Raw genomic sequence first — 26,011 nt, 5'->3', positions numbered from 1 at the left:
GAGGCCCTGGTGGACCTATTTCCAGCTATCGAGAGTGGCTATTGGGACGTGGAACGTCATGTCTCTGGTGGGGAAGAAGCCTGAGCTAGTGCGTGAGGCTCAGAGATGCTGGCTAGATATAGTCGGGCTCACCTCAACGCATGGTCTGGACTCTGTTCCAGTCTGGAGTTGCCCTCAGCGAGAAGCAGCGACCTGGGGTGAGATTTCTTGTATCCCCTTGGTTTGCTGCCTATACATTAGAGTTTTCACTGGCAGACAAGAGGGTTGTTCCCCTGAGCCTTTGGACTGGGGAACGGGTCCTGAGTGTTGTTTGCACTTATGTGCTGAATGACAGGGCGGGGTGGGGTGCTCGAGGGTTCTCCATCCAGTGACTCCATCGTCCTGCTGGGAGACTTCAACACTCATGTGGGCAATGAAAGTGAGACCTGGAGGGGCGTGACTGGGAGGAACGGCCTGCCTGATCTGAACCCGAATGGTGTTTTGTTATTGGACTTCTGTGCAAAGCACAGTTTGTCCATAATGAACACCATGTTTGAACATAGTGCATGTGGCACCAGGACACCCTAGGGTGCAAGTCGATGATTGATTTTGTAATCGTATCATCAGATCTGCGGCCGTATGTTCTGGACACTTAGGTGAAGAGAGGAGCTGAGCTGTCAACTGATCACCACCTGGTGGTGAGTTGGATCAGGTGTCGGAGGAGGATGATGGACAGACCCGGCGCACCTCAACGTATTGTGGGGGTGTTGGATTTGATTGGATTTTGAAGAAATATACTGTCGATATAAAAATCCTATAAACCTCAGTTTGAGACTGACACTGGGTTTAGAACTATACACACTAGACAAGTATATCAACAAAACTGAGGTAAACATTGATTAAACTGTTTAAAAATTTGTTGTGATGGGGCGCCCAGGTGGTATAGTGGTGAAGCCAGAGACTGCATACATAAGCCGTGTTGCGGTGTGGTGCGGTGCGGGCGGCGCAGGTTTAAGTCCCGGCCTGTCGCCAGTGTGCACGCGTGTCTTGCCCCATTTTCTGTCTCTCTACTGAGGATAAAAGCTGTGGCCAAAAATGAAAAGAAAAAAAATGTTTTGATAACACGTGTGTTCTGTATGGATTGCATGGTCAGGCTTTTGTTCGAAAGACAAATCTTAAGGAAAATAAGCAACAGTTTACAGTACTATACACATTTAGGCATTAGTAAGGTATTAGTAAATGTTTCATCATTTATAAAGCATTATTTCTACATTAATATAGAATTGTGCTATTTATGAAAACAGTTATATGTTTTTTCTTGATTAAAACAGTTCATACATAACATGGTTAATGACAGTAGGGTGCTGTTGTTTTTGTGATAAATGTATTCATGTTATTTTAATGGCCTCTGTATCTGTACTTCATACTTGTATTCATATATTTTTAAAAAATGACCTAAAAAGAAATAGAGTATCCAGAACCAGAGAAACATTTCTCATGTGGTATTTTATTTAGCTACATATTCAAATATGACCATTTTATGAATTACTCTAAAAAACCTGTAGAATATAAACATTCATCTTGGATATTTTCCAGTCATGCCCTTCTTAATGTTCCTCTCAGGGTGCAGTAAAATGATGTAACATTTGGGCACAAAAATACACAGTAACAATCCAAAACTTGAGGCTAAAATAGCAAATATTTCCACTGCCACAGATAATTTCCCAGGAGAGCTGACATAAGCTGGGATGAAAGAAATCCACACGGCCCAGAAAATCAGCATGCTGAAGGTGATGAACTTCGCTTCGTTGAATGTATCTGGTAGCTTTCGTCCAATGAATGCCAGGAGGAGGCAGGCAAAGGCCAGCAGGCCAATGTAACCAAGGAGCAGGTAAAATCCAGGAGGCCATGGCTCTTTACACTCCACAACAATCTGACAGTGTTCAACAACTAGTGTGAATTCAGAGAGGTTTTAAGTGATTGTGTTTGGTTCGTTTCTTACATCTACATTAAAGTCCCTGTGTGTGTGTGTGTGTGTGTGTGTGTGTGTGTGTGTGTGTGTGTGTGTGTGTGTGTGTGTGTGTGTGTGTGTGTGGTGTGTGTGTGTGTGTGTGTTGGGACATTTGTGATGACAATATCAAAACAAGTAAATAAACGGCAGGACTACCTCATACTCACTTTTCCAGTTGAAGCTTGGTAATTTGGGTTCCTGAATGGAAAGGGAGGTGCTCCCAACACACAGCCAGTACAGACAAAAATCTGAGGGCAGAATAGGATGATAGAACAACACGAAAAATACACAAACTGATGTTTAACTCAATGACAGTCCCTCCTACCTGAGGAGCTGTAGTACAGATGATCAGAATCCTCTGCTGAGATGAACCAAACAGCTTCCGACCCCTGGAACCAGGTACGTTTGTCCGGAAGGCCAGGAGGACCACAATGGTCTTAACAAGTAGGCAGGACAGACACAAGACAAAGCTGATCCCAAATGCTGCCTGGCGGAGCCTACATGTCCACCAAGATGGCTGACCAATGAACACCAGAGAACACAGGAAACAGAGCTTGAGTGACAGGAGAAGCAAGAAACTGATTTCGGAGTTGTTGGCCTTCACGATGGGTGTATAGCGGAAACTGTGAAAGACAATGGTGATGATGGTTGTCAGGATGAAACCCAGCAGTGTGAGTACAACCAGGATGATACCCATGGTGTCATAGAAAGAGAGGAATTCTTCCGATCCTGCAATACATTTCACTTTTTCTTTGTCTGACCAGTAGTACTCAGGACATTTTGTGCACTCGGTGGAACCTTTGAAAAAAAAACAGATTATGTAATACCTTACATAATACTTAAGGTAGATTGTTATTTGTATTTTAATCCATTTTGTTTTAAATAAAACACATGTGGGCTACCAGTCTGATTGCTGATCTCTCCATCTGCACAGGGCAAACAGTCAAAGCAGCATTTGGGCTCTCCTCGGCGTGTGGCCTGCCTGCTGCCAGGTGGACATGGAGCATTACACTGAGATACAGGAACCTGAACATGGATCAGAGAAAAGTATAATAATGGGCATTAATGTACACAGTGTATATCAAAGAGTTTAAGGGTCATAAGAAATAAGTTCAAGGTAACTATGACCTACTTGCGACTCTCCTTTTGTCCACACAATAGTGTTCTTCATTATCTGCAATTGTTGCCCATGTGGAGCTGAACCATCATAGCTTCCCACTTTGATAAATCTACCAGAAATTAGCATAAAATATTCCAAAAAAAGCATTCAGGACAACAACATATGCAATACCATTACATCATAAATTGGTGCTATCCTTAGAAAAGTAAAATAAATTTAACTATACTTGTTCATGATCACTGTAACATTGTTACACCCTGGCTCAAAAGCCACGATGTAACGTGGAGACCGACACCAGAGTTTTAAGAAAATGTGTTTTATTTTAATTTACTTAATAAGCACTGCTTAAATAGTTTGAACCTAGATAGCATAAAAGCAAGTAGTGGTGAGTCTCCAAAGCTAATGTCAGGCATGACTTTATCCACACCTCATCAGGTGTAATTATTCACTAATTAACTAAAGCAACACCTGAAAACTCTTTCACTGCCACTGCAAAGAGAGTAGGGGTTGCACAGGGCTGTAACAAACATACAGTTCATTTGTATCTTAGAGTCTTATATTCCACCTCATTTCATCCTTGCTGTCCTTCTGCCAGTTAATGATGTCATACAGAGGGACTGGCTCTCCGCTGGAGTCAAAATATACTCTTTCATCAAACTGGTTGGTGAAATTCACCATCTTCAGATGATGAAGAAACTACATGAAAACAAAATTAGAAAAGCAAAACACAAGAATGTCCACAAAAATGAAAAAGAAAATCATGATTGTTGATTTAAATAATTTGTAATAAATTCAAATACCTGACCATTCGCAAATGAGTTGTGTTTCTCACACAATCCCTTGTTAGGTCCTGCAGAGTCACAGTTCAAAAAAGTGTGCAGAGCGTGGGCAATGGCGTACACAGCTTTATACACATTATAGGCTATTGTGACCCGAGATACATCACTATAACTGCTCTCAGTGTATGTCAGATACTCTAAACCTGTGCATACAGGCTTTCCCACAGCATATTCACCATTTCTATGAGCGGACACATTAAATACACTTTTTTTCCCGACAGTGAGTCCGACCATATGGCCAGAATTGCTTTGAGAACCTGTATTGTAAGTAAAACTATCAATAACATTAAAGTTATCCACAGTATTTGCTTGATATTCTTTGGCTCTGTCACTTTCAAACTCAAGTTTACAACCAAAATGATCTTCCCAGAACATATTGATAAATTCCATCCCTGGTTTGGGAGAGGGTCGGACATTCAAAAAAAACTCTTTTAAGCCAGGGATGGTGACTCCAGGGAACGAGAAGCCCAATGTTCCCTCTAGGAGAGGGTGGAACTGGGGTGAGGCCAGACGACTAGAGGTCACCCAGGCTTCACTGGCTATCCACTGTATCCCTGTCACATTCCTCTGAGTTAGCTGGAAAAGCATAGATAAAGAAATTTGATTATTTACATGAGCAGAATTTCTTTTTTCATGTTCCTTGTTCTTAAAATGTAATTTTAAATGCTGTAACATATGTCACATTATAACACTAATCACAGTATATGTCACCAAACATACTTACTTCCAAGAACAGATTTAAGAGTTGCCCTTCTGTAGCGAAGACCACAACAACATGAGCAGTTGAACTCTGCAGTTTGTCTGCCATTTCTTGTATCTCAGCTACTGTGGGTGATGTTGGGATAGTGAGGTGAAATGCCACACATCCACCTTGTTCTATAAACTGAGTAGAAAATGCTTGGATGCCATAGAGACTGTAGTCATCCTGAAACATGTATAAGCAAAGATTTTCTAAATCATGTTGTCTAAAACTGACAAATTTTAGCATTTAAAAAGGTCTTTATCTCACCGGAGTGCCAACTGTGCCCACCCAGAACCAGCCAAAGTAAGAGACAAGCTGTACGAGACCTCTAACTTGAAAGAGATCACTTGGCACAGTTCTCAAGAATGATGGGTACAAATTCTTGTCACTGAGACACGTACAAGTGGCAAAATAACTCACCTAGAATGAGAATGACTTCATTTTACATTACTGAGATATTACTCTGTGTTAATGAGATAAAACACAAACCAATCACAAAACATTACTGAACACTGTTGTGCAATTTATTACCAGTGGTATCTTGAATGGGCCAAGTGTCTGAGCTACAGCTCTTGTAGGGGAAGAAGATGCAAGACCAATCACAGCAGGTACAGGAGAATAATACAGACATGTGGAAGACTGTCTTGTGTTCATCTCTTCTGTTGCATTTTCTTTTATGTCATTTAAAAAGTCTTTAAAAGTTTTAGTCATTGCAGTGTTAATTGTAGCACTTCGGTTTTTCAGTGTGGTCATTATTCTTTGTTTTGTTGTTGGTTCTACATTTTTTAATTCTTCATTTTCAGTAACACTGCCTTTAATTTCTGCTGTTTTTTCTGTCTCAGTGTTGACAGCTTTAGAGTGACTGATTAATGATAAAAGACCTTGCAGGCTGCTGTGAATATGGTCACAGCTGTCCATAATCCGATAGCCTAGTTTAACACCTGGTAACAGGCTTGAGTTACGGTTAATTTCATCCACTGTAAACACCATGGTCATCATCCAACGAAAGGCTCTTTGAGAAAAGCTGCATAAAAAAAAAACACACCTCTATAAAACTATTTAATTTATTTTATACAGAAATCCCAGTCAAACCAATAGCATGCAGATATTAACAGTACCCTTACACACACCTGCTACAAGATGCAATCTGAGGTTTGCTGTTGTAGCTGTGCTGTGGCTTAGTGGCGACATAATGTAAAGGGAAAAACCCTCCAATCACAACATCCCCATCAGAGTGCAGGTATAGGAGCTCACTGCCTCCCAGTTTTACACACTGAGGTAAACTTGAATCAACACTTCTGGCTGCCCCTATCTTTAAATCATGCTGTGTCACTCTCAGGGCTTTTCCCACAACACCTCCTTCCACATGTAGTGGCTGTCTATTACCTACAGTGTTAACACCAGAGAACACAATACAAACAGCATTACAGAAGACATGAAAAAACAGCCAAAGACAATTACCAACAAGCGCTGAATGGATAAGCCACTGTGAACCCATCAAAACTGTGTGCTAAAAGCAGTGCTCCTCCAACATAGTCTATGACAGAGCAATGAACTGCTTTAATATCTCTGATGCTTGTGCCACTTCATTGTTTCTCATGAGTCATCACGAGATCACCCAATCATATCAAAATGCAACAGTGGATAGGATAATATGGGTCACAAAAAACTTTGACTTGTAAAACTTTGTTAGAATGTCTTGCTAGAGATGACACAAAATGAAAGAAAACAGTCACACTTTACATCTATAAGACAAAAAAATGAATGAGCATGACATTATTTGTCCTCATATATTATTAATCTCTTATGCCTGTATCTCTTTTTAATCTACTTTATGAAACTGGATGCTAATATAGCAAATAGACTGCTCAAAAAAATAAAAGGAACACTCAAATAACACATCCTAGATCTGAAGGAATGAAATATTCTCATTGAATACTTTGTTCTGTACAAAGTTGAATGTGCTGACAACAAAATCACACAAAAATCTTCAATGGAAATCAAATTTATTAACCAATGGAGGCCTGGATTTGGAGTCACACACAAAATTAAAGTGGAAAAACACACTACAGGCTGGTCCATCTTTGATGTAATGTCCTTAAAACAAGTCAAAATGAGGCTCAGTATTGTGTGTGGCCTCCACGTGCCTGTATGACCTCCCTACAACACCTTGGCATGCTCCTGATGAGGTGGCAGATGGTCTCCTGAGGGATCTCCTTCCAGACCTGGACTAAAGCATCCGCCAACTCCTGGACAGTCTGTGGTGCAATGTGACATTGGTGGATGGAGCGAGACAATGATGTCCCAGATGTGCTCAATCGGATTCAGGTCTGGGGAACAGAAAGGCCAGTCCATAGCTTCAATGCCTTATCTTGGGTGTCCTGCAGGAACTGCTGACACACTCCAGCCACATGAGGTCTAACGTTGTCCTGCATTAGGAGGGCCCCAGGGCCAACCACACCAGCATATGGTCTCGCAAGGGGTCTGAGGATCTCATCTCGGTACCTATTGGCAATCATGCTATCTCTGGCGAGCACATGGAGGGTTGTGCGGCCCTCCAAAGAAATGCCACCCCACAACATTACTGACCCACTGCCAAACCAGTCATGCTGAAGGATGTTGCAGGCAGCAGATCGCTCTCCACGGCGTCTCCAGACTCTGTTACGTGTGCTCAGTGTGAACCTGCTTTCATCTGTGAAGAGCACAGGGCGCCAGTGGCAAATTAGCCAATCCTGGTGTTCTCTGACAAATGCCAAGCATCCTGCACGCTGTTGGGCTGTGAGCACAACCCCCATCTGTGGACGTCGGGCCCTCATACCATCCTCATGGAGTTGGTTTCTAACTGTTTGTGCAGACACATGCACATTTGTGGCCTGCTGGAGGTCATTCTGCAGGGCTCTGGCAGTGCTCCTCCTGTTCCTCCTTGCACAAAGGCAGAGGTAGTGGTCCTGCTGCTGGGTTGTTGCCCTCCTACAGCCTCCTCCACGTCTCCTGGTGTACTGGCCTGTCTCCTGGTAGCGCCTCCAGCCTCTGGACACTACGTTGACAGACACAGCAAACCTTCTTGCCACAGCTCGCATTGATGTGCCATCCTGGATGAGCTGCACTACCTGAGCCATTTGTGTGGGTTGTAGAGTCTGTCTCATGCTACCACAAGTGTGAAAGCACCACCAACAAAAGTGACCAAAACATCAGCCAGAAAGCATAGGTACTGAGAAGTGGTCTGTGGTCCCCACCTGCAGAACCACTCCTTTATTGAGTGTGTCTTGCTAATTGCCAATAATTTCCACCTGTTGACTATTCCATTTGCACAACAGCATGTGAAATTGATTGTCAATCAGTGTTGCTTCCTAAGTGGACAGTTTGATTTCACAGAAGTTTGATTTACTTGGAGTTATATTGTGTTGTTTAAGTGTTCCCTTTATTTTTTGAGCAGTGTATTTCCACTGCCACAGAGAATTTCCCATGACAGGTAATATAAGCTGGGATGAAAGAAATCTATACGGCCCAGAAAATCAGCATGGTGAAGGTGATGAACTTTGCTTCACTGAATTTATCTGGTAGCTTTTGTCTGCCAGGAGGAGGCAGACAAAGGCCAGCAGGCCTGGAGAAGTTAAGTTGGATGGTAACAAAGAGAGGGACAGTAGTCAGAACTGAGGAGATTGCACTACCAGAAGGCAACATTGCAGACACTGAAGACAGCTACAAGTACCTTGGAATCCCACAGGCAAATGGGAACCATGAAGAGGCCACTAGGAAAGCTGCAACCTCCAAGTACCTGCAGAGAGTAAGGAAAGTCATAAAGAGTCAGTTGAATGAGAAGAACAAGATCTGGGCAATCAACACGTATGCCCTGCCAGTTGTCATATACCCTGCTGGGATAATAAGCTACCCAAAGGAGGAAATATAAGCCAGTGATGTAAAAACCAGAAAGCTCCTTACATGCATGGAGAATTTCACCCCAAATCCAGCACCCTGAGACTGTACGCTAAGCAGAAGGGATGAGGCCAACGACTAGTGAGTGTCAGAACCACTATCGTGGATGAAACAAAAAAAATCCGTGACTAAATCAGGAAGATGGCCACAAACGATCAGGTGTTTAGTGAGTACCTCAGGCAGCAGAAACCCAAGAAAGAAGAGGAGGACAAACAGGAACCATCATAGAATGACAGGCCTCTGCACAGCATGTACCACAGGCAGATAGAAGAAGTGGCTGATATAGAAAAATCCTACCAAAGGATGGACAAAGCTGGACTGACAGACAGCACAGAGGCACTAATCATGGCAGCAGAGAAACAAGCTCTGAGCACAAGATTGATAAATGCTGGGGTCTGCAACACAAGGCAAGACCCCAGGTGCCAGCCGTGCAGGGATGCACCTGAGACAATCCAGCACTTAACAGCGGGGTGCAAGATGCTAGCAAGCAGGGCATACATGGAACGCTATAACCAAGTGGCTGGCATATTATACAGGAACATCTGTGGTGAGTCTGAGATGGAAGTCCCAAGGTCTAAAAGGGACATGCCCCCAAGGGTGGTCGAGAATAACAGAGCTAAGATCCTGTGGGACTTCCAGATACAGACAGACCAACTTGTGATGGCTCACCAACCGGACATACAGTGTATCACAAAAGTGAGTACACCCCTCACATTTCTGCAGATATTAAAGTATATCTGTTCATGGGACAACACTGACAAAATGACACTTTGACACAATGAAAAGTAGTTTGTGTGCAGCTTATACAACAGTTTAAATTTATTCTTCCCTCAAAATAACTCAATATACAGCCATTAATGTCTAAACCAGCGGTAACAAAAGTGAGTCCACCCCTAAGAGACTGCACCCGTAAATGTCCAAATTGAGCACTGCTTTTCATTTCACCTTCAAAATGTCATGTGACTCGTTAGTGTTACTAGGTCTCAGGTGTGCATAGGAAGCAGATGTGTTCAATTTTGTAGTACAGCTCTCACATTCTCTCATACTGGTCACTGAAAGTTCCAACATGGCACCTCATGGCAAAGAACTTTCTGAGGATCTTAAAAGATGAATTGTTGCTCTATATGAACACTGTTATATAAGCTGCACACAGACTACTTTTCATTGTGTCAGACTTTTTGACCCTCTCCCCTCAGGCAGGAGGCTACGGTCCATACGGACCAGAACCTCCCGCCATAAGAACAGTTTCTTCCCCTCTGCTGTTGGACTCATGAACAATTACCCTAAGACTGTTACCACCACCCTCCACAAACGCTGATGACCCTATGTCTATGCACCTGTCTGATTGCACTGATGTACATATTAGTGGAATATAGTCTACATTCTTTTATCTTTTAATTAGTCTCTGCACTGTATATTTTGTAATTTTGTAATATTGTGCTATAGTTATAGCTCTAATATCTCTGTATATTTGCAATTTGTATACTTGTATATTGTCTTATAGTTTTTTATACTTATTTGTTTTTTTTTCTGTAAGCACGAAGTACCGCAGCAATTTCCTAATGCTGTGAACCTGTTCACCCATATGGCAATAAAACCTTCTGATTCTGATTCTGATTCTGATTCTGATTCTGATTGTGTCAAAGTGTCATTTTGTCAATGTTGTCCCATGAAAAGATATAGTTAAATACCTGCAGACGTGAGCGGTGTACTCACTTTTGTGATACACTGTAGCAGTGATGGACAAACAGAGAAGAAAGCCGTAATGATATACATTGCACTACCAAGTGATAGCAACATCAAGAAGAAAGAACACGAGAAGGTCGAAAAATACCAAGGGCTCAGAGAAGAGCTAGAAAAGATGTGAAAGGTGAAGGTAAAACTGTGCCTATGGTAATTGGAACACTGGGGGCAGAAGAGCGCAGTCCTGGGAGCAGGAGCTCCGGTGCCTCTAGAAGAAGACCCAAGCTGGGATTTTTTATATATAGATATTAATTTAGAAAATTAATATTAATGTTTCTATTTGAATTATTAATTGGTTATGAGTTTGAGTTTGTTTGATCAATCTAATTGTACCAATATTAGTAAAGTTGTATGAAAATTTAATAACTACACATTCACAGAAGAATGAACACTGGTGCTCACATATGTACTTGGTAAATGTTAATGTATTTAGTATGTTATATCTTTAAAGTAATATCACATTTAGCAAGTGTCAAAAAGTCTGGGTTAGTTTGTGCTCAGTGGAGCAAAAGTCATGACGTGAGCAATTGCTGTAGGGTTCAAATGTGTTCTAAGTGCTACAGCTGATGTGGGCCTTTTGCTTTTCTTTTTTCTTTTTTATAAATTGACTAAAAGTATTTATTACAGTCTGTAAGTATCATCATATGGGCAGCCTCAGAGACAACAGGCACCAGTCTGATAACTTGCGTTTACAGTGGTAAAAAAGGTGATTGAATTTTTAACTGCCATTCATAATGGAAATGATGGTAATTCTTGCCTGAACATCAAGAAAAGGGAAGGGGCATTGCATGCAATCAAGCAGAAAAGAAATATGAAAAACAGAAAAATTCAATTCAATTCAATTCAATTTTATTTATATAGCGCCAAATCACAACAAACAGTCACCTCAAGGCGCTTTGTATTGTGGGTAAAACCCTACAATAATACAGAGAAAACCCAACAGTCAAAACGACCCCCTATGAGCAAGCACTTGGCAACAGTGGAAAGGAAAAACTCCCTTTTAACAGGAAGAAACCTCCAGCAGAACCAGGCTCAGGGAGGGGCAGTCATCTGCCGCGACCGGTTGAGCTGAGGGGAGAGAAAAGACATGCTGTGGAAGAGAGCCAGAGATTAATATCAATTAATGATTAAATGCAGAGTGGAGTATAAACAAAGTAAATAAGGTGAATGAAAAGAAACAGTGCATTATGTGAACCCCTCAGCAGACTAGGCCTATAGCAGCATAACTAAGAGATGGTTCAGGGTCACCTGATCCAGCCCTAACTATAGGCTTGATCAAAAAGGAAAGTTTTAAGCCTAATCTTAAAAATAGAGAGGGTGTCTGTCTCCCGAAAAGCATGTACTATTAGACATTACTGTTAAATCAGTTCTAAATTTACAATTTGTGCAACTTGTTAGAGAATTTCAGCATTTTAGACTGGTATAAAATCAACCCAGGCAACAGGAGGTCAAAAACCATTTTTTTCCTTGTGCTGGTCCCAAGCCCAGATAAATAAGGGTTGTGTTAGGAAGAGCATCTGCGGTAAAATCTTTGCCAAATCAAACATGCGGATCATCAAGAATGAGATTTCCATACTGGATCAGTCAGGACCTTGATAAAGAACCTCAGGATCTCCCTCAGGCACCCTAGTATGGTGCCAGTGGAAACTGTGTTCCTGTTGGCCTAAAAAAGAGGAAGTGGAGAGGGGGAAAGTGGGTTTGGAGACTGGAAGAGATAAGGAAGGCCGGAATGTGGAGGTGAGTGTGGAGACTTAACCAGTCATTGATCCTATATTCTCATCTGCGAATTGCCACCTTATCGTGGTGGACTGGTTTTGTGTCCCAGTAATCCCAGGAGCTATGTTGTCTGGGGGCTTGTCCCTCTGGTAGGGTCTCCCAAGGCAAACCGATTCAAGAGTGATTCAGAAGACCCCTATAAATAAGTCATCAAGGGAACTGTTTACCCTGCCTGGGATAGGGTTACCGGGGCCCCACCCTGTAGCCAGGCTTGGGGAGGGCGCTTGAGGGAGAGCGTCTGGTGGCCGGGCATTAGCCTGTGGTGCCCGGCTGGGCGCAGCCTGAAGAGATGACGTGGGCCCACCCTCCTGTAGGCCCACCACTGGCAGGAGGTGTTGTAGGGGTTGGGTGCAGTGTGTATTTGGCGGTGGCCAAGGGCAGAGGCCCTGGCGGACCTATTTCCAGCTATCGAGAGTGGCTATTGGGACGTGGAAACGTCATGCCTCTGGTGGGGAAGAAGCCTGAGCTAGTGCGTGAGGCTCAGAGATACTGGCTAGATATAGTCGGGCTCACCTCAACGCATGGTCTGGACTCTGTTCCAGTCTGGAGTTGCCCTCAGCGAGAAGCAGCGACCTGGGGTGAGATTTCTTGTATCCCCTTGGTTTGCTGCCTATACATTAGAGTTTTCACTGGCAGACAAGAGGGTTGTTCCCCTGAGCCTTTGGACTGGGGAACGGGTCCTGAGTGTTGTTTGCACTTATGTGCTGAATGACAGGGCGGGCTGGGGTGCTTGAGGGTTCTCCATCCAGTGACTCCATCGTCCTGCTGGGAGACTTCAACACTCATGTGGGCAATGAAAGTGAGACCTGGAGGGGCGTGACTGGGAGGAACGGCCTGCCTGATCTGAACCCGAATGGTGTTTTGTTATTGGACTTCTGTGCAAAGCACAGTTTGTCCATAATGAACACCATGTTTGAACATAGTGCATGTGGCACCAGGACACCCTAGGGTGCAAGTCGATGATTGATTTTGTAATCGTATCATCAGATCTGCGGCCGTATGTTCTGGACACTTAGGTGAAGAGAGGAGCTGAGCTGTCAACTGATCACCACCTGGTGGTGAGTTGGATCAGGTGTCGGAGGAGGATGATGGACAGACCCGGCGCACCTCAACGTATTGTGGGGGTGTTGGATTTGATTGGATTTTGAAGAAATATACGGTCGATATAAAAATCCTATAAACCTCAGTTTGAGACTGACACTGGGTTTAGAACTATACACACTAGACAAGTATATCAACAAAACTGAGGTAAACATTGATTAAACTGTTTAAAAATTTGTTGTGATGGGGCGCCCAGGTGGTATAGTGGTGAAGCCAGAGACTGCATACATAAGCCGCGTTGCGGTGTGGTGCGGTGCGGGCGGCGCAGGTTTAAGTCCCGGCCTGTCGCCAGTGTGCACGCGTGTCTTGCCCCATTTTCTGTCTCTCTACTGAGGATAAAAGCTGTGGCCAAAAATGAAAAAGAAAAAAAATGTTTTGATAACACGTGTGTTCTGTATGGATTGCATGGTCAGGCTTTTGTTCAAAAGACAAATCTTAAGGAAAATAAGCAACAGTTTACAGTACTATACACATTTAGGCATTAGTAAGGTATTAGTAAATGTTTCATCATTTATAAAGCATTATTTCTACATTAATATAGAATTGTGCTATTTATGAAAACAGTTATATGTTTTTTCTTGATTAAAACAGTTCATACATAACATGGTTAATGACAGTAGGGTGCTGTTGTTTTTGTGATAAATGTATTCATGTTATTTTAATGGCCTCTGTATCTGTACTTCATACTTGTATTCATATATTTTTAAAAAATGACCTAAAAAGAAATAGAGTATCCAGAACCAGAGAAACATTTCTCATGTGGTATTTTATTTAGCTACATATTCAAATATGACCATTTTATGAATTACTCTAAAAAACCTGTAGAATATAAACATTCATCTTGGATATTTTCCAGTCATGCCCTTCTTAATGTTCCTCTCAGGGTGCAGTAAAATGATGTAACATTTGGGCACAAAAATACACAGTAACAATCCAAAACTTGAGGCTAAAATAGCAAATATTTCCACTGCCACAGAGAATTTCCCAGGAGAGCTGACATAAGCTGGGATGAAAGAAATCCACACGGCCCAGAAAATCAGCATGCTGAAGGTGATGAACTTCGCTTCGTTGAATGTATCCGGTAGCTTTCGTCCAATGAATGCCAGGAGGAGGCAGGCAAAGGCCAGCAGGCCAATGTAACCAAGGAGCAGGTAAAATCCAGGAGGCCATGGCTCTTTACACTCCACAACAATCTGACAGTGTTCAACAACTAGTGTGAATTCAGAGAGGTTTTAAGTGATTGTGTTTGGTTCGTTTCTTACATCTACATTAAAGTCCCTGTGTGTGTGTGTGTGTGTGTGTGTGTGCGTGTGTGTGTGTGTGTGTGTGTGTGTGTGTGTGTGTGTGTGTGTGTGTGTGTGTGTGTGTGTGTGTGTGTGTGTGTGTGTTGGGACATTTGTGATGACAATATCAAAACAAGTAAATAAACGGCAGGACTACCTCATACTCACTTTTCCAGTTGAAGCTTGGTAATTTGGGTTCCTGAATGGAAAGGGAGGTGCTCCCAACACACAGCCAGTACAGACAAAAATCTGAGGGCAGAATAGGATGATAGAACAACACGAAAAATACACAAACTGATGTTTAACTCAATGACAGTCCCTCCTACCTGAGGAGCTGTAGTACAGATGATCAGAATCCTCTGCTGAGATGAACCAAACAGCTTCCGACCCCTGGAACCAGGTACGTTTGTCCGGAAGGCCAGGAGGACCACAATGGTCTTAACAAGTAGGCAGGACAGACACAAGACAAAGCTGATCCCAAATGCTGCCTGGCGGAGCCTACATGTCCACCAAGATGGCTGACCAATGAACACCAGAGAACACAGGAAACAGAGCTTGAGTGACAGGAGAAGCAAGAAACTGATTTCGGAGTTGTTGGCCTTCACGATGGGTGTATAGCGGAAACTGTGAAAGACAATGGTGATGATGGTTGTCAGGATGAAACCCAGCAGTGTGAGTACAACCAGGATGATACCCATGGTGTCATAGAAAGAGAGGAATTCTTCCGATCCTGCAATACATTTCACTTTTTCTTTGTCTGACCAGTAGTACTCAGGACATTTTGTGCACTCGGTGGAACCTTTGAAAAAAAAAACAAAAAATAGAGCAACGTGTGTAAACAGTCAGGAACTCCATGCATATCAACATATCTTGATGATCTTTCAACTGTGCAACATTTCTGTGAATTTAGTGACTTTAATACCTTACATAATACTTAAAGTAGATTGTTATTTGTATTTTAATCCATTTTGTTTTAAATAAAACATATTTAGGCTACCAGTCTGATTGCTGATCTCTCCATCTGCACAGGGCAAACAGTCAAAGCAGCATTTGGGCTCTCCTCGGCGTGTGGCCTGCCTGCTGCCAGGTGGACATGGAGCATTAGCATTCCACTCATGCCATGCTAATAACCTCAACTAAAAAGAATTAAGAGAAACAAATTGTGAGGCACAAGTTTGAATATTTTTTTTTGTTTTATTTATAAAGCAATATGCACATACACACACATCATATAATCTATATATATAAAGAAAACAAAAACATTATGACATATAATGCTTTGCTACTTCTGGGCCATGTGGTGGTGGCTTTCTCTCAGAGCATGGTCCAGCATACAAACACTTACGGTGCACAGTGTTGTATTTAGGGTGAGCTTCTAGTCTGTCTTGCAGTTTGGCTCAGAGGTCACTGAGCTCCTGGCTGGGGAAGCTTGGGGGTCTTAATCCAGCCCGACACGCCCTCTGAGACGCCATCCTCCTCATCCAACATGAGGTCAGTGGTGACACCGTCCCAGAAGGCAACCTCCTTCACTGCCAGGTCACTCGTCCTCGCCTCCAGCAGCTGTTGACACAGAGCACACATTAAGTCATTATGAAACTAAATGAAATATTGTGAAAAATCAGGAAACTACACTGAAAGTTTGAGTCTCTTGACTTTGAATGTACACATAGCAGATAAGACCCTGAATACAAAAAAAAAAAAAATTAATCAGTGCATCTTTGTCATCAGAAACAATCGTTATGTGACAAAGTACCAACTCCTGCATCCTGTGAATAAAAGACAAATGAACAAGTAATTTGAAAAAATTTAACACTGATAAAAGTACTTTAGTGATTTTGGTCATTAACACTTGAGGCACCTTTAAAATGATTATACACTTTTTATCTTTTAGGTCCCAAAATGTTACAGCTGCTGAAAGTAAACATTCAATGTTAATTATTTTCACCTGCACTGCATCACCTTTTTATTAAAAGGTGATGGTAACGTCAGCATATTCATACATTTTGATTGGATAGTCAGTGTACTAGCCAGAGCTAGCAAACTGCATCTATAGCCAGCTGCACAAGTAAAAATATGGTTGTGTTGATTTTATAGCTGTTTTGTAAACCCACAATGGCTGAAGGAGGAGAAGAAATGGATTTGGTTTCAGATTTATTGTCAAAGCCAAGACGGGCTTTTCAAGAAAAGCTGGACATCATTAAGAAAGGTCGGGCAACTCCGAAGCTAGCAAGCCTGTCACAACCGGGAAAAGGATGTGTCCACCACTTTCAGTCCACTTATTACGAGCGGTACCACTGGCTCACAGGCCCCGAGGAACACTGCAAATTGTATTGCTGGGAGTGCTTGTTGTTTGCCACTGATCGACATGGTGTTTGGAGCCACACTGGGTTTGTAAATTTGACTTGCCTAACCAAGGCAGCAACGAGACACCAAAGCACTGCCAGACACTTACAAGCAAAACATTCGGGGACACCAGAGCGGATCAGCTGAGCGAGCAAGTGCGCAGGGAAGCGGAGCTCCACGACGTAAAGGTGAAGAATAATAGGGAAATCTTAAAGAGACTGTTAGATTGTCTTTTTTTTGGGGGGGGGGGGGGGCAAGCAGGAACTTTCATTTCGGGGTCACGATGACTAAAATGTTTCTCTCAATAATAATTTTATGAGGTTGTTATAAATGCATTTTTATATGTGTCGCAGCTGCAGCGGCAGTAAAAGCAGACTTGTGCACCTTGGGTTTGTTTCTTCGGTAAATGCTTTTATTCTGGCTACATGAGCTCTCAATCTGCGATGCAACAGCTCTTTCTACTGCATTTCTGCATAAAAAGATGTTTTTATTGCCATAAAATAGTTATTGAGGGTGGAGTGATTCAGGCGGATCACTACTGAAGGCCTAGGTGTGAAATGCACGGCTGCCACTGCTTTTTATATACATTTTGGGTTGTTCAAAAGAAGCCAGATTTTATATAAAGTTAAAAAAACAATAAGTAATATTTTCCAAAAATAAAACTGCATTTCCAAGCTAACTACACAAATACAGCAGACCAACAAAACAATCCAATACGTCTTACCGGCTTCCTTCTTACACGACACCGGGCAGAGTTTTTAATGGCTGTCGCCTTTTCCGGACCGTGAGGCTGACTGTAGCGGAAGTTCAGGCGAACCGTCTGTAGGTTTTTCAAGAAGCTGAAAAACATTTTTGTACATTGTAAATTAACACAGTGCATACATAAACAATATTCAGGCAAAAAAACACACACACAAACATACAACACCAATGGATACTTACTTATATCACTGTCCACGCATTAGAAACCCACTCATGTTGTGAGGCGAACAGTCTGTGGAAAAAAACGTGAAAATAAATAAGAGTAAAAACATTTGAAGTTCTTCTCTCCTCCACACATTGAATACTGCTGCTTTGTTTCTGATTCTTACCTCTGCAGAGGATCATACCGGCTTTTATTGGATTCAGAGTTGTGCAGGCCGCGAACTGCTTCCTGTAAGATGAAATAAAATAAGAAACCAAATCACAATACGTCTGTCAGCTTACTGTGACCATTCTGCCACTCTTAGTATTTTTGTTTTAGAAACGACCAAGTCCTACCGCAGTTTTCGGATCGTGCTGCCGTCTTTTCCTCGAGTCCTTCTGTAGGTGAGGCTTTGTTAGAGCATCGAGTCTCTACACAATAGACGCCATGTTGTCTTTCAGTCGCGCTCGTACAAACTTGAGTAACTGAGTCGATAACCCACTCACTGCAGCCAGCAGCGTCTTCTCGTCTGCAGCGGGGCTGGTTGAGGCTGGCCGGTAGAGAGGCCCGCTTTCACCGGGAGCTTCTGGGGTGTTGAAATATAGACGACGTCCTCCATTATCGTAAGGGGAAAGCAGCGTAGACAAAAACCGCCATTCAGTTTGAACGGAAGAGAAGGAAGGCACTGATTGGTCCTACAGACCTTCAGCGTGATCCCGCACATGATCTGTATTGTCCAATCACAGGCGAGGAAGCTGCCACACGGAAATTAAATTCATTTCATTTCAAGTGAATTCAATTTTATTTATATAGCAGCAAATCACAACAAACAGTCGCCTCAAGGCACTTTGCATTGTGGGTAAAGACCCTACAATAATACAGAGAAAACCCAACAGTCAAAATGACCCCCTATGAGCTGGAAGATGTGTTGTTCACACATCCACTGTCTGTTTAAGCAGGACAACTGAGAAGGTGACTGTTGCATTAAAATTTTCCTTATTTTTTTTTTTATTTACCTTTTTACATTTACATTTTTCTCATGAAGGTTTTGCTGATATCTCTTATGTACATCTATGTATAGCAAAATAAAAGTTTATACATTTTCGTATTCCATCTGCCTTGGTAGTCTTTAATGTCATTAATGCATGTGAACATTCACTGAACGTTTATAGCAGCGTTCATGGGATGTTGTCTGAATGTTCAATGCTAGCTGGGAAGCCACTGCACAGGAGAGGATGATGGTGTGACAGACTTTTTGTTACAGTGAAATAGACTGAAAACTGAGTATGCTTTTCAATGAAAATAATGCTTGTGGTGTCACCAAAATCAAGATATAGCCTTTGTTTATCTCCCTCAGTCCACTAAAGTTCAGGGTTCACAAAAAACTCCATGACAAAGGCTCACAGACAGAAGCTCACAGACAGAAGCTCACAGCCTTATTGGAAAAAGGGACAAAAGCTGAAAACTTCCAAAAATATATTTCCAACTAGATAATTCAAATTTGTAAATTAGAATGATTTCTTGTGAGTTTAGTCTTGTTTGAATGTTTCGCTGTAGAAATAAAAATATGTTGGTTACAACTGTTGGGAGGGGTAGACCACTGGTGAGTATTGGTGACCACTGGTGAGTACTTGATTTGCATTTGTATGACTCACAGAAACCTCCTTTACATATGAGAACCTGCCCTAGACCTGAGGAGAGGGGGGAGCTGAGGGAGCACTGACACAGAGTCTGCGGCAGTTTCCATACAGTTTACTGTTCTGACCAAAGCCTCCTGCTGAGAGCCCTAAAACTCAAGGCGCGCGTCAATATTACATACAAGAAACTGTCGAAAACCCCACTTTTCATGCAGTGTGAGTCAGACAGTACTGATGGTTTACAGATGGGAGAGGCTGCCCATTAAGTATGTTCAATATGTAAGAAATTTGTCTTTGGGGTTTTTGCTTAAAAAGAAAACTTCAGTAATACATGGTTTTCATCTGTGAAAGAGTTTACTTTAACCTAAAACTTTACTAAACTAACCTAAATCTAACTGAGTAGCTCTGATCTGATATACTGGAACAAAGACTAATTTGGCTGCAGGTCAACAATCACTGAGCTCATACTTAGTCTTTACAAAATTCGAACAAATAAACAAACAAACAAACAAACAAAAAAAGTTAAAAGAACATTTTGGATTTCAGCACCTACATTCAAGGTCAGCTTTTTCTCCAAGTCCAACAAAACTTTCTGGATGGCCTTAAATGTGTATCTGCAGTTCTCTGGATGCTCAGTGCTGAGAGTGTAGAGCAGATCAAACATGACACCAAAATCTGGGGCAGCCACCCTCAGACATCTGCACCCAAAAACAGCAACTTCAGCTGCTCAACTTGAATTTATATATTCATTGATGATTTATATCCCAGGATTGTAAGAGCACACTATAACTTGTTGGTTCAACTGTGCATAGGGGAATAATTGCCTCAACTTAAATTTGTGTTTTAATTCATTATCTATCTTCCAAGATTTTTAGAATATTACTTGTAATATTACTGTAGTATGTAGTATTACTTGTTGTCTCGACTAATTCAGTTATAAAAAGTTAGGCGAACAATAAAATGTGTATTAATTCAATATTAATCAAGTTGCCGTTTTTACAGTGGAGAGAAGACAGCCAAAGAAGAGAAAGCTGTACGCAATATGTATGAAAGACGGTCAGACAAATTACTTTATAAAAGTTTCCTAAATTCAGTGTGATTTTTGATCACTTTTGCTCACTTATACTTGTGTGATGTATGTAAAATTGACACTGTGGTGAAATAGAAACAATTAACTCAAACATAGGCATGCATGTGGGGATCTGTGTGACCAATCACACTAATAACACTGCACCTCTGCTGGAACTCACTATGCATCATAAATCCTGGTTACAGCCTTAAGTATATAACATGCCTGAGAGGACTGTAATGAGGATTGTAATACTGGAATTTGTAGGCTGGTTTAATGCCACAGCAGCCTTTGGTTCCTTTAAATGTTACTGTGCAAATTTGTGGTGGACCGAGTGCACTGATTTTGAATTTGAATTTATTTATTTAAAAGGAACAATGCACAATGATGAACATTTCAATGTAAATATGCCAAGATTAGCCAAAAGGCAATTTTTATATATATATTCCATGGCAGGTTAGATATAAACAAGGAGAAACAAAACAAAAACAAAACACCATCAGGCAATATACAATGTAAATAAAATAACCCATGAAAACCCACAATACAATAAGAAGACACAAAACAACAAATATAAAGCAACATGTTGAAATAGAATTAATGATTACAAATATGATTCCTCTTTAGCCATTGTTTAAGATGAGTTTTAAATCTGTTAAAAGTAGTAGATTCTCTTATTGCAGCTGGAATATTATTCCAAATCTCACTACCCTTACTAACTGATAACAACTGTTTACTAAGTGCTGTAATTATAAAGGGTATTGCACAATCACCTCTAGTAGAGGCTGTGGTTAATTTTCCACTAATATTTCATTTTAACATGATAAACTCAACCAATGAAGGTGGAGCAAGCCCATGTAAAATTTTACATTTAAATTAAAAAAAAAAAATTAAAAACTTAAGATATTATATTTCTGAAGTATAAAACAATGGACAAAAGGCTTTCTATCTTACACTTAAAACCTTTTTAAATAAAGATTCTATTGGTTTTCATATTCTATATGAGGAAACAAATCAGAATAGAGAAACATTCTAGCTGGTTTTCTGGCAGTGGTAATCTAATTTGCGTAATATAGTGTAAATTGAAATTAATAGCCTTGGATATATTTTTAACACAATTCTTGAATGATAACGTGGTATCTATCATAAAATACCAAGATATTTAACTTCATGTACAATCTGAAATTCTTCTCCTTTCAGGAAGACATTTGAACATAACTCTTGGCATTTTGAAAAAATATACGTTTTTTTTGTTTTTGTTTTTTTAATTAAGTAGTAAATACTTCTGAATAAAATTTACAATTTAAATTTAAAAGTAATATCAATTAAGTTATAATTATTTGATTTAATTAAGAACTAAAATTTAAGAATATCATATGCACAGAATGTGTACAATCTGGACCTGCTGATGCAATATTATACATGTCTAAACTGATGATATACTATGATTGGTTTTTGTTCATTAAATTTCTCTTGGTGTTCTTCTCAGGCTTAAACAATATGATAAAACATTTTGGAGCAAATATACACATCATTAGTCCAAAGCTGGAGGCTAGAATGGCAAATATCTCCACAACCACAGTGAATTTTCCAGGAGAGCTGACATATGCTGGGATAAAGGTGATCCACACTGCACAGAATATCAGCATACTGAAGGTGATGAGTTTGGCTTCATTAAAATTATCAGGTAATTTGCGTGCTAAGACAGCTAAAACAAAGCAAAAGGCAGCAAGCAGGCCTATGTACCCCAGCACAGCCCAGAAGCCAATAGCAGACCCTAATGCACATTCCAGTATGATTTTCTCCTTGTATGTGGTTAGATTTTTTATTGGGAATGGAGGGCTAAGTACCAACCAAATAGTACATATTAAAACTTGAACAATTGTAAAGGATAAGACAGTCATTCTCTGCTGTGGAGGACCAAACCATTTCATCACATTACTACCTGGAAGTGTAGCTTTAAAAGCCATTAAAACCACCATAGTTTTCCCAAGTACACAGGAGATACAGAGAACAAAAGTGATACCAAATGAAGTGTGACGCAGCATGCAGGACCACTCAGATGGTGCTCCAATGAAAGTTAATGAACATAAGAAACACAGAGTCAGGGAGATGAGCAGCAAGAAACTTAGCTCGGAGTTGTTCGCTCTGACAATCGGAGATGTTCTGTGACGAAAGAATACAGCCACAGTTATGATGGCCAGACAGGCACCAAAAACTGCAAATGTAGCCAGGATGATTCCTAGGATGTCTTGAAAGGAAAGAAACTCTACAGGCTTAGGGATACAAGTGTCTCTTTTTTCATTAGGCCAGAATTCCTTGTGGCAGGGTAAACAGTCAGCTGAATCTGTATGAAAGAAAAAAATGTCTCTAGTTGTAATGTATTCAGTGTTTCAGATACTGGCCAGAAAAACATTTTGTATGCATGGAAATCATTTTATTTTACCTGTTGTATTACTGATCTCTCCTTCAGGACACAGTATACAGTCATAGCAGCAGATGGGTTTTCCTTTCTGCAGCACTTTACGAGTTCCTGGAGGACAACTGCCAGTGCAAACCGACACCGGCACCTGTCAAAGATATAAAGGTAGCATAATCAATGCAAATATATGTTATGCAGTTGTAGTAATTCAGTTCTCAAAAGTTTAATTTAGATTGTCATTACTTCCATGCTACCCTCCATCCATGTTATGCTTCTATCAATCTGGAACTCCTGGCCCACTGGCAGTGATGCATCATAGAGCCCTACAGTAACCATCTTAATGATTCCACTCTCAGTTTTTTGCCAGTTAACCAGCTCATAAATAGCCACAGGATCACCATTATCATTAAATGACAGAGCATAACCATTTTTGGAAAAATTTACTTTCTTCAGCTGAGTTAAAACCTGTAAAGATGAAACAGAAAGGGAGGAAGAGGGAAAAATGTATGCATTTCTATAATAACTAATATTAATACTTGATTTACATTCATTATATTAGAGGCAATGAAAGACATTGGTACTGACTTTTTTTTTTTTTTGACTAACCTGTTCAGACTCTAACCTGGTAAGTTTGTCACACTGAACTGTGACATTTGTTCTCTGGCACACTGCATTATGGATGGCGTGTGCTATTGTGTACACAGCCTTATACACCATGTTAGTAATTCTTAACTGAGACGTGTCAGTGTATGGGCTTTGGAGATTCTGTATGTCTTCATTTCCATCACACACCTTTTGGTCAGAAGCAGCAACACCTATAGACACAAAAAGGCATCATACATATTTTCACCATTAAAACTAATTAAAATAATCCAAATTATGTTAGCACAATGACTGACATTTGGAAAAGGGTTAAAAAAAAAAGGGGAGAGATAAAATCTAAGTCACTTGAACTCAACCTGGAAAGTCATATCATGTGTAATATCAATATTTTCAGAGATGCAACCTTTGTTCACCTCATATTTCATTATTATCAATAGGTTTGGAGAAAAAAATGGGTTGGCTCAAAAAGCAGCAGCTGACCAGAAGGTTAACAGTATCATTTTAAAATCAAGAAATCTTTATTACTTTTTTTCAGTGTGCAGTTGAATGCATCCTCCCAGAACTCAGTAAGCATTGCAGAGGCAGCTATTTGAGATAGAGAGAGATTCAGCAGGAACTCTCTGAGACCTGGAATTACAGACTTCTGAATCCCAAATCCGACAGCTCCAGCACAGAAACTGAACCTTGTTAATTCTGGGCTGGTCACCCATGACTCACTGCCTATCCATTGGCGGGGTGGGAAAGGCTCACGTGAAAGCTCCTCCAACAGGATTGCCATGTCCCCTATAGCTGCAAATGCCACAACAACCATAGCTGTAGACCTTGAGAGAAAACATGGTATATTAGAAGCTTTTATCTTTTTAATTATGCAAAATGTGACTTATTGTGGTATATGACAGTATAAAACATTTATTTTTAAGGCTGTAAACTCCACACAATTAATATTTATAAAGAAAAAACCTGCGGATAATATCTGCTACTCTCTGGATTCTGCTCTGTGGGTGAGTCCGATAGAAAGATACAGAGTATTCCACACAGATCCCCTCTTTCTGTGCTGCTTCTAGAAAAGATGCCATGCCATTATTCCCATAATCTGAATCTGACCGAACAGCACCTATCCAAGTCCAGCCAAAGTGTTTTATCAGCTTGGCTAATGCTCGAGCTTGGAACTGGTCACTGGGGATTGTTCTGAAAAAATTTGGGTACTGCTGCTTGTCAGACAAGCATGCACATGTGGCAAAGTGGCTCACCTAAAGGAAAAGAGAAAACAAAACCCCTTTAAGGATAACACAATCAAAAATCCTGCACATCTATATGTTCAACCCAAGATTTTCCAGAAATTCCATATATTTACTTGAGGAATGTTAAAGGAACTGATGACTCGTGAGATGCTGATGGATGGTGTAGACCCAGACTCACCAACAACAGCCATCACCATACCAGATTGGGAGCAATTATTGCCAGTGTAAAACACAGAGTTCAAGCTATTCAAAAGCTGAAATGCTACATGCACTGCCACAGTCACTGATGCACATGAGTCATAGATCTGATACCCGAGCCTGATTCCAGGCAGCAGCTCCGAGCTGTTGTTAATCTCTTCAATGGCAAAGATCATTGCACGTGTGAAGCGCAGCTCACGAGATTCCATGCTGCAGACAGACAGTTATGTCATTGTTAGAATTTAGGCTACAAAAACTTGGGCAGGTTAAATTACAAGAGAAAACACACACGCTAAGGAAGATCTAATGAATGCACATGAAAGGGTTTCCTGAGCAATTAAATTTAGTAGACAGGGTTAGTATGAGAAATCATTACAAAATTACACATGAAAAATATAAAGTAATTTAATATCCTCTTTTTTATAAAATATTTATTTAACACTATATAATTTTGTTTTTGAAAAGAATAAACAATGATTATAGATTAATTAGTATTATTACATATACTTTCTTAGCACTTTATACAAAAACAATTTTTTTTTTCAGCACAGCATAAAAGCAATGGAACACCTCTGAACATCTTAAATGTCAAAATATTTCTATTCCTACTAAGTCCAACATTCTTTTTGAACCCACTGTCTTACTGACCTGCCTCTGCATCTTACTGGCACAGGCATGGTGGTGTAGTCATTGTTAACTGTTTGCACATAGTTGTGAATGGAGAAAATACCACCAATAATGAAGTCTCCATCCATTGAGAATGTGGGTAGACGAGTGCTACCCTGTGGCTTACAATTTATGGCTGAAACCACAGCACCAACTGGAGCCCCTGTACCTGTAGTCCTCTGATTCATACCATCTAGAGACACACCCAAGGCAACAGCTGATTTCAGGTGAACCAAACACACATCCAATACCAAACCAATAAAAAACACTTCTATCTCCATCCCTGATGTCTGGTGTCTTTATCCGGCCAAAGTGTGTTTAACTGGTTTTTATATGTCTTCAGACAAAGGCGTTTGTTCTACCTCTTCAAGAGGACATGCCCTTACCCAGTGGCCTTT

The 26,011-nt window shown here is 40.8% G+C and overlaps 2 protein-coding genes across 2 annotated transcripts; both read right to left on the bottom strand.

The window, feature by feature from the left end:
• Positions 1–1,555: 1,555 nt before the first annotated feature.
• Positions 1,556–5,690, bottom strand: LOC115789995 (extracellular calcium-sensing receptor-like). Its single transcript, XM_030743626.1, has 13 exons — positions 5,501–5,690; positions 5,223–5,350; positions 4,959–5,111; positions 4,674–4,874; positions 4,290–4,426; positions 4,169–4,223; positions 3,911–4,105; positions 3,676–3,806; positions 3,123–3,219; positions 2,893–3,016; positions 2,316–2,788; positions 2,158–2,238; positions 1,556–1,912 (listed from the first exon to the last, which is right to left on the bottom strand). The coding sequence occupies exons 1-13, from the start codon at positions 5,688–5,690 to the stop codon at positions 1,556–1,558; spliced, it is 2,322 nt and encodes a 773-aa protein (XP_030599486.1).
• Positions 5,691–21,925: 16,235 nt separating this feature from the next.
• LOC115789996 (extracellular calcium-sensing receptor-like) lies at positions 21,926–25,744 on the bottom strand. The gene is made up of 8 exons (XM_030743627.1): positions 25,596–25,744; positions 24,863–25,157; positions 24,469–24,758; positions 24,034–24,329; positions 23,512–23,720; positions 23,149–23,370; positions 22,930–23,053; positions 21,926–22,830 (listed from the first exon to the last, which is right to left on the bottom strand). The coding sequence occupies exons 1-8, from the start codon at positions 25,700–25,702 to the stop codon at positions 21,926–21,928; spliced, it is 2,448 nt and encodes an 815-aa protein (XP_030599487.1). The 5' UTR covers positions 25,703–25,744.
• Between the last annotated feature and the right edge of the window lie 267 nt (positions 25,745–26,011).

This window comes from Archocentrus centrarchus, chromosome 13 (assembly GCF_007364275.1).
Source record: "Archocentrus centrarchus isolate MPI-CPG fArcCen1 chromosome 13, fArcCen1, whole genome shotgun sequence".
NCBI lineage: Eukaryota > Metazoa > Chordata > Actinopteri > Cichliformes > Cichlidae > Archocentrus > Archocentrus centrarchus.
This window is presented reverse-complemented; position numbering and strand designations above follow the sequence as displayed.